At 41.5% G+C, this 13,236-nt stretch overlaps 1 protein-coding gene across 1 annotated transcript; it reads left to right on the top strand.

The window, feature by feature from the left end:
* The first annotated feature begins 320 nt into the window (after positions 1 to 320).
* Positions 321 to 12,922, top strand: LOC114545348 (endothelin receptor type B). Its single transcript, XM_028563623.1, has 7 exons — positions 321 to 959; positions 1,817 to 1,944; positions 5,587 to 5,785; positions 6,620 to 6,772; positions 7,587 to 7,720; positions 9,772 to 9,880; positions 11,760 to 12,922. The coding sequence occupies exons 1-7, from the start codon at positions 321 to 323 to the stop codon at positions 11,805 to 11,807; spliced, it is 1,410 nt and encodes a 469-aa protein (XP_028419424.1). The 3' UTR covers positions 11,808 to 12,922.
* Positions 12,923 to 13,236: the final 314 nt, after the last annotated feature.

Raw genomic sequence — 13,236 nt, 5'->3', positions numbered from 1 at the left:
GTAAAAATTAAATTATTAATCAACATCCTGTTTTGGTTTTTTATTTTTGCTTTTCCAGAGCCTCGAAATAACCAAATTCAAGAGTTGTGGCCAAATTCAGGTCCAATCCAACATCGAGAACTTGTAGAGCCTCTTGGACCTGGAGATCTGAGGTGGTTTTGGAACGGGATCCTGAACGCGTCAGTAAGAGAGCGGGGTCCTAAACTGGTGTCTAGAAGGCGCGGAAAAGTTCGCCTACGAGTTCTGGAAATACTGCAGGTCCGACAAGTTCAGGTCTCTAGATTCGCGTTGGGTTTTCGGAGTTGTTCTCCAGAGTCCAGATGTATTTTGGAGTCAAACATGTGGATTCAGAAAAGGTCTTTGGACCCAAAGCGGGCTCCAGAGTTCCCTCCACGTTCACCGCGATGCTGGTCGTCTGGTGTTTGGCGTTTGTCGACCCGGTTGGTTGCCGCCACAGCAGCAGCAGCGGCGGCGGCGGCAACTTCTCAGATCTGATGCCGTCGGAGCCGCCTGACTTCCGCGGAGCCGGGCAGCCTCCGGTACCGGGTCGCGTCCAGACCTCGGACCACGGAGAGCCGCATCGGGCGCAAGAGACCGCGATCAAGCAGCTCCCGCAACTGGAGAAAGGACGATCAAAACAAGTCAGCGAGCCGAAGCGCGAACGCGACAGGAAGCCCGACTCGTCTCCCTCCAACTCCTCGCTGGCGGTGGTCCAAGTGCGCCCGGGGTCGCCGCCGCCGCACTGCCTGCACGCCACGTCGATAAAAACCGCCTTCAAGTACATCAACACGGTGCTGTCCTGCGTCATCTTCGCCGTGGGGATCGTTGGAAACGCCACGCTGCTGAGGATTATCTGCCAAAATAAAAGCATGAGGAACGGACCCAACGCGCTGATAGCCAGCCTGGCCCTGGGAGACCTGATCTACATCGCCATCGACCTGCCGATCAACGTCTACAAGGTACCGAGGCTTTATACTACGGTCACGCTTATTTATGTAACAGTATGTCGTGTTATGTACAGTACAGGCCAAAAGTTTGGACACACCTTCTCATTCAATGCGTTTCCTTTTTATTTTCATGACTATTTGCATCGTAGATTCTCACTGAAGGCATCAAAACTATGAATGAACACATATGGAATTATGTACTTAACAAAAAAGTGTGAAATAACTGAAAACATGTCTTATATTTTAGATTCTTCAAAGTAGCCACCCTTTGCTTTTTTATTAATAAGGGACAAAATCCCACTAATTAACCCTGACAAAGCACACCTGTGAAGGTAAAACCATTTCAGGTGACTACCTCATGAAGCTCATTGAGAGAACACCAAGGGTTTGCAGAGTTATCAAAAAAAGCAAAGGGTGACTACTTTGAAGAATCTAAAATATAAGACATGTTTTCAGTTATTTCACACTTTTTTGTTAAGTACATAATTCCATATGTGTTCATTCATAGTTTTGATGCCTTCAGTGAGAATCTACGATGTAAATAGTCATGAAAATAAAAAGGAAACGCGTTGAATGAGAAGGTGTGTCCAAACAGTGTGCGAGCTCTAACCTGTTACCATGGGAGCTGAAATAAAAACGGACACGCCACGCAGCTCACGCCACGATGTGGATCGTTAATCAGAGCATTACAAGTCAAAAATGTCCCTTTTTAAAGTACATTTAGAACAGCTAAAAAAATTGTGCCATCAATTTGCGATTGATCGCGATTTGACTGTGGACACTATGGGATTATTCCAATGGATTAATCATTTTTTGTGTGTGTGTGTGTGTGTGTGTGTGTGCGTGCGTGTGTGTGTGTGTGTGTGTAGCTTCTGGCAGGGCAGTGGCCGTTTGCCGACAGTGTGTGTGGTCTCTTCCTCTGTAAGCTGTTTCCCTTCCTGCAGAAAGCTTCAGTCGGCATCACCGTCCTCAACCTGTGTGCTCTGAGTGTGGACAGGTAACACACACACACACATACACACACGTACACACGCACGCACACACGCACACACACACACACACACACACACACATACAGACACACACACACACACACACACGTACACATGCACGCACGCACACACACGTGCATTACATTTACATTTAAAGTATCTTTCTATTCGAGTTTATTTCACAATCCGTTCTGCACATGCGCAGATGAAAATCCTGTTTTACGAGGATTTACGACATTGCACTAGCGGTTAGCCGAACTAGCTATATAAACTAGCGTTAGCTTCCCAGTGGAGGCTAGCGGCAGACCGCTACAACTACGACCGGAAGCGTGGAACAAATCGTGCAGTGTCCACTATCCTCGGTAAAACCACGTGTAAAACAGGATTACACTGCACGTTTCCGGTCGTTGGTTTAAACGTTAGCTTAGCTAGATAGCTAAGCGCTAATTCAGCTAACCGCTAGCTGAGACAGCATGTAATAATTTTTAAAAGACCCTCAAAATAAAACCTGAAAATAACCGTTAAATATATAACAGCTGTAACATCAGTTCTACTTTACTTGTGCTCATTCATTTAAAATACAATCATTCAATACTTGTCTTTATTGTTATTACTGTAAAGTCTTAATTTAGCTGTTGCCTGCTTTGCCCAGTGTTTAGTTTGAGTTAACGTTATTTTAGACTGAGCTGTATGTGTGATGTGTTTATTTGCACTTTTCTTTTAAAGGTTTTTAAACACTGTCAACTTTAAGGCCTTTTTTCATCACTTTTTCGTGCATTTTTACACTTTTTAAGACGTTTTTTAAGATGCTCTTGACGCTTTGCACACTTTTTAGACACACACACACACACACACACACACACACACACACACACACACACACACACACACACACAGACACAGACACACACACACAAAGTATTCCACTGTGATGCCCAGATCTGAATTTAAACTGTAAAACATTTCCAAAGTGTTTACATTTAAAGTATCTTTCTATTATAGTCGAGTTTGATGATGCTCTTGATGGTTTGCACACTTTTTAATCCTTTTTAATGCTTTTTTGATGCTTTTTTTAACTCTTTCAATGTAAAAGAAAAAATTGCTTGTAATTGCTGCTTGAACAAATGACCTACGGGGACGTTTTTCAGGGGGAGGAGAGTCTCACAAACTACATTTTTACACCGTTATTGGTTGTTTTCAGAAGCTATATTTCATTCCGTATTCTACATGTTACTACTTTGTGTTAGTATGTCATTAGAAACTGTTTATCCGTGTACCTAGGTACTTTGTGTGTTAGTATGTCATTAAAAACTGTTTATCCGTGTACCTAGGTACTTTGTGTGTTAGTATGTCATTAAAAACTGTTTATCCGTGTACCTAGGTACTTTGTGTTAGTATGTCATTAAAAACTGTTTATCCGTGTACCCAGGTACTTTGTGTTAGTATGTCATTAAAAACTGTTTATCCGTGTACCTAGGTACTTTGTGTGTTAGTATGTCATTAAAAACTGTTTATCCGTGTACCCAGGTACTTTGTGTGTTAGTATGTCATTAAAAACTGTTTATCCGTGTACCTAGGTACTTTTGTGTTAGTATGTCATTAAAAACTGTTTATCCGTGTACCTAGGTACTTTGTGTGTTAGTATGTCATTAAAAACTGTTTATCCGTGTACCTAGGTACTTTGTGTGTTAGTATGTCATTAAAAACTGTTTATCCGTGTACCCAGGTACTTTGTGTGTTAGTATGTCATTAAAAACTGTTTATGCGTGTACCCAGGTACTTTGTGTGTTAGTATGTCATTAAAAACTGTTTATCCAGGTACTTTTTGTGTTAGTATGTCATTAAAAACTGTTTATAGGTACCCTTTGTGTGTTAGTATGTCATTAAAAACTGTTTATCCGTGTACCTAGGTACTTTGTGTGTTAGTATGTCATTAAAAACTGTTTATCCGTGTACCTAGGTACTTTGTGTGTTAGTATGTCATTAAAAACTGTTTATCCGTGTACCTAGGTACTTTGTGTGTTAGTATGTCATTAGAAACTGTTTATCCGTGTACCTAGGTACTTTGTGTGTTAGTATGTCATTAAAAACTGTTTATCCGTGTACCCAGGTACTTTGTGTGTTAGTATGTCATTAAAAACTGTTTATCCGTGTACCTAGGTACTTTGTGTGTTAGTATGTCATTAAAAACTGTTTATGCGTGTACCCAGGTACTTTGTGTGTTAGTATGTCATTAAAAACTGTTTATGCGTGTACCCAGGTACTTTGTGTGTTAGTATGTCATTAAAAACTGTTTATCCGTGTACCTAGGTACTTTGTGTGTTAGTATGTCATTAAAAACTGTTTATCCGTGTACCTAGGTACTTTGTGTGTTAGTATGTCATTAAAAACTGTTTATCCGTGTACCTAGGTACTTTGTGTGTTAGTATGTCATTAGAAACTGTTTATCCGTGTACCTAGGTACTTTGTGTGTTAGTATGTCATTAAAAACTGTTTATCCGTGTACCCAGGTACTTTGTGTTAGTATGTCATTAAAAACTGTTTATCCGTGTACCTAGGTACTTTGTGTGTTAGTATGTCATTAAAAACTGTTTATCCGTGTACCTAGGTACTTTGTGTGTTAGTATGTCATTAGAAACTGTTTATCCGTGTACCTAGGTACTTTGTGTGTTAGTATGTCATTAAAAACTGTTTATCCGTGTACCCAGGTACTTTGTGTTAGTATGTCATTAAAAACTGTTTATCCGTGTACCCAGGTACTTTGTGTTAGTATGTCATTAAAAACTGTTTATCCGTGTACCTAGGTACTTTGTGTGTTAGTATGTCATTAAAACTGTTTATCCGTGTACCCTAGGTACTTTGTGTGTTAGTATGTCATTAAAAACTGTTTATCCGTGTACCCAGGTACTTTGTGTGTTAGTATGTCATTAAAAACTGTTTATCCGTGTACCTAGGTACTTTGTGTGTTAGTATGTCATTAAAAACTGTTTATCCGTGTACCTAGGTACTTTGTGTGTTAGTATGTCATTAAAAACTGTTTATCCGTGTACCCAGGTACTTTGTGTGTTAGTATGTCATTAAAAACTGTTTATCCGTGTACCTAGGTACTTTGTGTGTTAGTATGTCATTAAAACTGTTTATCCGTGTACCTAGGTACTTTGTGTGTTAGTATGTCATTAGAAACTGTTTATCCGTGTACCTAGGTACTTTGTGTGTTAGTATGTCATTAAAAACTGTTTATCCGTGTACCCAGGTACTTTGTGTTAGTATGTCATTAAAAACTGTTTATCCGTGTACCTAGGTACTTTGTGTGTTAGTATGTCATTAAAAACTGTTTATCCGTGTACCTAGGTACTTTGTGTTAGTATGTCATTAAAAACTGTTTATCCGTGTACCTAGGTACTTTGTGTGTTAGTATGTCATTAAAAACTGTTTATCCGTGTACCCAGGTACTTTGTGTGTTAGTATGTCATTAAAAACTGTTTATCCGTGTACCCAGGTACTTTGTGTGTTAGTATGTCATTAAAAACTGTTTATCCGTGTACCCAGGTACTTTGTGTGTTAGTATGTCATTAAAAACTGTTTATCCGTGTACCCAGGTACTTTGTGTTAGTATGTCATTAAAAACTGTTTATCCGTGTACCCAGGTATCGTGCGGTGGCGTCCTGGTCCCGGGTGCAGGTAACGGGCGTTCCCACGGTAACGGCGGTGGAGATCGTGGCGATCTGGCTGCTGTCCCTGGCGCTGGCTGTGCCCGAGGCCTTCGGCTTCAACATGGTCACTTTCGACTACAGGAACGTTACCATCACGACCTGCATGCTGCAGCCCAAGACGCCCTTCATGATGGTGAGTTTTTTATAGCTTCTGTAAACGACGGAGCCCCAGACATGACATCTGAAAAAAGAATCATATTTAGTATACAATTAGCATATTGTAGCCACAAATTAGTATTTTGTGACCACAAATTTGCATTTCGAGACAACAAATTTGTATTTTGTGGCCAAAAATGTATATATCGTGGCCACAAATTAGCATTTCGAGGCAACAAATTAGTATTTCGTGACCACAAATTAGTATTTCGAGGCAACAAATTAGTATTTCGAGGCAACAAATTAGTATTTCGTGACCACAAATTAGTATTTCGAGGCAACAAATTAGTATTTTGTGACCACCAATCAGTATTTCGAGGCAACAAATTAGCATTTCGAGGCAACAAATTAGTATTTCATGACCACAAATTAGCATTTCGAAGCTTTTTCGAAATGCTAATTTGTGACCACGAAATACTAATTTGTGGCGACAACATACTAATTTGTTGTGAGATGTCTGTGAGTAATATAACCGGGCTAAAGGCTCACAGCAGTTCGGGGGTTTGATCCCGGCTCATCTGTAAATGACCAACTGGTCTCCGTGGGGGGAAAAGGAATGGACTCTTTTGTCCACTTCCATGTTCTCTGTGTTGTTGTTGTGTTTCAGGGCGAGGTCTCTCTATCTTAGATGGTTTAGATTACATAATTTCCTGTTTACGTCTGCAGGTCCTGACTTGACTAAAACACAGTCCACCCCGCCAACGGCACTCACAACCCAACCTGGGTCAACTGACCTATTTCCCCCCCAAATCATTTTAATATGTATCATCTTGTATGTTTTATGTAAAGCCCTTTGGGATTTTACTTCCAGTTCTACCGGGATGCGAAGGACTGGTTGCTGTTTGGCTTCTACTTCTGCGTTCCTGTGGTGTGTTCGGCCGTTTTCTACGGCCTGATGACCTGCGAGATGCTCCGACACCAGAAAGGAAGTCTGAGGATCGCACTGAGTGAACACCTTAAACAGGTACACATGCATGCACGCACGCACACACACACACACACACACACACACACACACACACAGAGACACACACATGCGTGCACACACAGACAAACACACAAAGACACACACACACACACAGACAGACTGTTCTATTCTGTATACTATATATTTACCACATTTGATATGTGTGTGTATTCATGTAATATTTTCTAAAATATGCATGCGCACACACACACACAAACACACACAAACACACACAGACATGCGCGCATGCACACAAAGACACACACATGCGTGCACACACAGACAAACACACAAAGACACACACGCGAGCGCACACACACAGACAAATACACACAGACATGCGCGCATGCACACAAAGACACACACACACACACACACACACACACACACACACACACACACAGACAGACAGACAGACAGTATATGTGTGTATTCATGTAATATTTTCTAAAATATGCATGCGCACACACACACAAACACACAAACACACACAGACATGCGCGCATGCACACAAAGACACACACATGCGTGCACACACAATCACACAAAGACACACACACACACACACACACACACACACACACACACACACACACACAGACAAACTGTTCTATTCTATATACTATATATTTACCAAATTTGATATGCGTATTCATGTAATATTTTCTATAATATGCATGCACACACATGCGCGCGTGCGCACACACACACACACACACACACACACACACACACACACACACACACACACACACACACACACCCCCCAGAGGGATACAAGGTGTTTTCAGCTGGGATTTCCTCTCCACAGCGTAGGGAAGTAGCTAAAGCCGTGTTCTGCCTGGTGCTGATCTTTGCTCTGTGCTGGTTCCCGCTCCATCTGAGTCGCCTGCTGAAGTGGATCGCCTACAAATCCCATGATGCAAACCGCTGCGAACTGTTAAAGTAGGTGGAGAAACACACACACACATTCACATCATTTCCTGTCTGTGGTTGTAGTTTAAATGTTGTCACCTTTTTTCTGTAGTTGCAGCTTTAAAATCATCTGTACAGTAGTTTAGCAACAACTTCTCCAAACTATTGAGAAGTTTATTCCTACCCGCTCAGGCTACATGAATATCTTTTGCTGTGTTTACGCCTCACATCCTCCGGCGTTTCAGAGCCCCTAGAACTTTGGGGAAACCAAAACCCCGTTTTGGTTTGAAGCTTTGTAGTCCGTGATTTTAAACTAGGGATGTACTGAATCCAGGATTCGGCCGAATATTTTAAAGTCACAGCGTGTACAAATAACAAGGTCACATGAGACACAGCCATCTTCTAACCGTATACATACTGGGAACTATATTCTCAGGAGGGCGAAGCACTGCTACTCTCTGCTACTCGGGCGGAGTGATTTGCTCGCAGCACCTGAGAAGCCCCGTTGTGAGGAGCAGAGAGTAACAAGTTATAGTTCCCAGTATGTATACGGTTACCTCCAGGATCTGTGCTAGGCTAATCTAGCGGTGGGTGTGTCAGACAGAGTTACGACACGCACGGAGATGAGAAGGGTATGTATGGGCTTATCCAACTCTGGGGGACACGGTGAATAAGACAAAGTCCCAATAAGTCGGCGTGTTCCTTTAAACAAAAACTTGCTGTTAACAAACCTGACACAAACTGCCGGTCCTGTGTTTGTTTGACCCATCTACCGCTCCAACCTGCCTCGTTATCATAGACATTATATAAAATGGACCAACAGACGCCGTGTCTCTGGACGGAGACCAGTGAAGGATATCAGAAGTCTCTTTCCCGGTGCTGGCTGAGCGTTACTGAGCAGCCTCCAACTGAGCTTGAAGACGTAGATGTGACGTGAGCAACGTGTCTGAAAGTTGTAAGTCTTCTGGTAGCTGTGCCGAGAGAAATCTCAATCATTCCCAATCTTACAGAGACGGAGAGTGTAGGTATATGTAAGGAGATAACATGGGCACAGGCTAATTATTGATCACTAACATGCTAGTTAACATTAGTAATTAAACCTAAACAGCTCATGTAAGTCCAAACTGCCTGTGAGCTTCTGCTGTACTATACGGTAATTCCTCTACTGTGTGACAGTAAGTCTCGTGGTTATGACTCAATCGTTAGCCTATTTTTATAAAAGCGTCAGCTACGGAGCCATAACGTGAGCTACAAGGTAATGGAGCCTTTTATACATTGTCGTGTTTCTTTGGAACTAAACAACGGGCAAATAGAGTCTTTAAACGCTTCAGATGTGAAGTTATTCGCTGTCAAAGTGACGTCAGAATGAATGGAAGTCAATAGGATGCTAACGGGAGGTGATGGCTTGTTAGCATCAAAATGGCGCCATAGCAGGTTTGAGTTCTGAAGCGAAGCTTACCCAGCTTGGGAGGAACTTGCCGCTCTAATGCTTCCTCACCTTACTTCCTGCTTTGCTCCTGTCATAACAACTATAAAACGTAAACATGAGGTGTAATTTCTGTAGAGCTGCAACGATTAATCATTTAATCGATTAGTTGTCAACTTTTAAATTAATTGCCAACTATTTTGATAATCGATTAGTCGGTTTGAGTCATTCTTTTAAGACAAAAGTAAAAATTCTCTGGTTCCAGCTTGTTAAATGTGATTATTGTTCTAGTTTATTCTCTCCTCTGTGACAGTAAACTGAATATCTTTGAGTTGGGGACAAAACGAGACATTTGAGGATGTCATTTTGGGCTTTTGGGAAACACTGATCTACATTTTTCACCTTTTTCTAGCATTTTATAGACCAAACAACTAATCTATTAATCAAGCAAATAATCAACAGATTAATCGACTATGAAAATAATCGTTAGTTGCAGCCCTAAATTGCTGCTTGAACAAACGGGAGTGTTTTTCAGGGGGAGGACAGTCTCCTTGTTACCCGTTGTCCTCTGATCGCTGTCATCCTCTCCATCTTCCCTTTTCGGTTGTAGCTTTTAACGTTTTTAACGTGTTCTTTTGTTTTCTTCTATTCGCAGTTTCCTGTTGGTGCTCGACTACTTCAGCATCAACATGGCAACCATCAACTCCTGCATCAACCCCATAATCCTCTACTTTGTCTCCAAGAAGTTCAAGAACTGCTTCAAGGTAAAAAACTATAAACATTTTTTAAAAAAAACATGGCTGTGCTCCGCGATCCGAGTGTTGATGATATGTCGGTGTGACATCACGACGATGATGTCACAGGGGTCAGAGGGGCGTGAGACAGAGACAGAGAGACGTCGTCTAAATGTTTTGGGATAATTATCTCGAGGACCGAGAGTGATAAACATAGAGAGGGTCCTGACCTTTTTGATGAAAGACTTTGTGGGGAAGCGAGCTGTCTTTTTTTTAAAGTGGGTGGGGGGCACTCCAAAAAGTTGGAGAAAACAACCCTTGTGATGTCACAGTGATGTCACAGTGCTCGGAGACAGAAGGCGCTGTGTCATAAACTGGAGGTGTGGAGTTTAGTTTTACTTTAAAGGTGCCCTGCCACACAAAACCGTTTTTACTTGTATTTTTTTTTTTTAAATGTCAGGTCCATATGTGTGTTTGTGTTATATGGTGAATGTGAAAATGAACTGCTACCTCCTCTGTCAGCTCTACACACTGAACAGAAATAATCCGAGAAAAGCTGGTCAGTCTGACATCATACTGCCTGAGCTCATTACTGTTCATGAGCTCCCCCAGTTGGGCTGGGTAAAGGATGCAGATAGCAATTCTCTCATTGGCTAGCTGTTAGCCAATCAGAGTCAAACAGCTTAGCTTGTTGAATATTAATGAGAACTGGCAGAAATCAAGCTGAGTATTCCTGCAGGCTTTCTATACCGCGCTAGAATGGCTTGAAACAAGGTAACCAAGGCATTTTTTCCACAAAAAAATGTTACAGAGTCCATGGTAGAACTTCAGACATTACCGCAAAGTAATGAAATATATGTGGCAGGGCACCTTTAAAGTACTAATACCACCCTGTAAAAATACTCTATTACAAATAAATGTCCTGCATTGAAAATGTTACTTCAGTAGAAGTCTGTTAGTATCATCAGGAAAATGTACTTTAAGTATTAAAAGTAACGATTACGTCTGGGCTCCAGTTATTCAGTACTGTCAGAGGTGCTTGCAACTAATGGTTTCGAGTGGAACGAGGGTGAGAATAACATGGCAGTATTCAATAATTGAAGCCCAGATGCAATTTTGTAATTTTCTAAATTTCTGATCCTCTGAATAAAAAACTTAAAATTGGAAAAATCCGGTTAAAGATCCAATTTTTAATTTGTCAAGGCGGAAAGAAAATGAAAAATTGGATATTGGAACCCATTTTTCTGTTTTTCCAAATGTCCGTTTGTGCTTAGAAAATTTAACTGATAAGCGTTACACTGACCTTTAGTGCACACATATTATAGACTTTACATAAAGTGCAATTACTACTTAAAGGGATACGCCACCGTTTGTTGAACTAGTTCTTATCACGGTCTACCCTGGCTGTAGATAGGTGAGCCAACACATTTTTTTGTCTCAGTGCAAGTAATTAGTTAGTAACTTTTACTTACAACATGCTAACCGGCAACATAGGATTCCATTCACAACGCTAAGCTAACTAGCGGCGGCGCTGCCGGTGTTGCACCGGACTAAAACGATGCATGCACAAAAAATGCGTTGGCCCACCTATCTACAGCTATTTAAGACAGACAAGGGACAGGACAGACAGCAGACAACAAAAGACAGGGCATGAGTAGACTTGTAACAGAGCAAAGGAGAGAGGTGAGAGTGAGAATATGTTGTCAGGGACTAAACTTCAGGATATCTCGGCCTTTGTTGCTTTATTCTTCTTTTAAATCTGTCTCACTCAACTTTATGGAGTAATAAATCCCACTTTTTCCCTCTCTCTGTGTCTTTCTGTCAATCCCTTCTCTCTCTCTCTCTCTTTCTCTCTCTCTTTCCAGTCCTGTCTGTGTTGTTGGTGTTATTCTGGCTCTCTCTCCAACAGTACGCTGCCTCTCCACCACGGGACGAGCCTGCAGTACAAACACACTGACCCCTGACAGAGAGATAGAGAAAGAGAGAAAGAGAGAGCGAGAGAGAGAGAGTCTGTAACCTCATCTCCAACTCATCATCACGCACACTGAGAAGAGAGATTGTTGCTTTACAGATTAATCACTATATCAAACCTCTAATGCAGTGTTTTTCAACCTTTTTTGAGCCACGGTACATTTTTTACATAAAAAAAAATCTCGCGGCACACCACCAACCCAAGATTTTACAAAATGACCCATTGTAGCCTAATAAAAATCAGAATCTCCATTTTTCCTTTTTAAAAATGTATTCATCGCTTTTGCAGGCTTACATCGATGATCTCGGCCCTGCTGCTTACATCCTGTCACTGCGGGATGCGCGCGAAAGGTGGCAGTAATTCTGTGGTCTTAAATCAACAAGGTCGTTATTGTGCTATACTGCCACCTACTGATACAGAATAGTATGTCATTTCTCTGCCGGTCATCATATTGCAGGCACAGATGTCCAACAATGGCACATTGGTACAACAAAAATTTGTTGGACCAATTAAGTAAAATAGGATAATTTCCCAAGGCACACTAGTGTGCCGCGGCAGAGTGGTTGAAAGTCACTGCTCTAATGTTTAATGTTTGACCTTTTTTCGTGGTGTATTTATTCAGGGCTAAATATTGTGTTTTATTACAGACTATAACTAATTATTGTTATTATTGTATGGTGATTTATTGACCCACATTATAGGGCCAGAAGTATGTGGACAACGACGTCAACATGACTACTTGTGCTTTTGATCTGGGGCTGTGTATGACTGTATGGGCCAGTGGTATGAATAGTCACTCATATTTACAGTCTATGGTTACAACGCTGCGCCTGGCAAAACAACAACCTTGTAACTGAAAAACACTTACGCTATGTTCACACTTGGACGTCTTTTTTGACAAGAAAAAGTTGACATGGGCGCTTACGTAGTGAAAAAAAGAAAAGCTGGCCACGTATTGGTTTTAAAAAGCTGCCTAAAGTGTCTTATGTTGCTATAACAACAGCTACTGCTACAGTATCCTAGCTAGAGTGCTATGTGGAGCGGTGCTAACGTTAGATAAAACAAAGTGGTGGAGTGAGCTAGAGAAAGAACAGAGAGAAAGAGAGAGAGAGAGAGATGCTAACGTTAGCTATAACAAAGCAGTGGAACGAGCTAGAGAAAGAACAGAGAGAGAGAGAGAGAGAGAGAGAAAGAGAGGCGCTAACGTTAGCTAAAATAAAGAGGTGGAGCGAGCTAGAGAAAGAACAGAGAGAGAGAGAGAGAGAGGGAGAGAGAGACAGAGAGAGAGAGGTGCTAATGTTAGATACAACAAATTGGTGGAGCGAGCTAGAGAAAGAAAGAGAGAGAGAGAGAGAGAGAGAGAGAGAGTGAGAGAGGCGCTAACGTTAGCTAAAATAAAGAGGTGGAGCGAGCT

This window comes from Perca flavescens, chromosome 19, assembly GCF_004354835.1.
Source record: "Perca flavescens isolate YP-PL-M2 chromosome 19, PFLA_1.0, whole genome shotgun sequence".
NCBI lineage: Eukaryota > Metazoa > Chordata > Actinopteri > Perciformes > Percidae > Perca > Perca flavescens.
Note: the sequence above shows the minus strand (reverse complement) of the source record. Positions and strands in the feature narration are given on the sequence as shown.

Bases quoted from the DNA above. Each gene is read 5' to 3' on its own strand.
- LOC114545348 (XM_028563623.1), top strand. From the start codon at position 321: ATGTATTTTGGAGTCAAACATGTGGATTCAGAAAAGGTCTTTGGACCC. The intron at 6,773-7,586 runs GTACACATGCAT...TCCTCTCCACAG, and splicing joins TGAGTGAACACCTTAAACAG to CGTAGGGAAGTAGCTAAAGC. The intron at 7,721-9,771 runs GTAGGTGGAGAA...TTCTATTCGCAG, and splicing joins AACCGCTGCGAACTGTTAAA to TTTCCTGTTGGTGCTCGACT.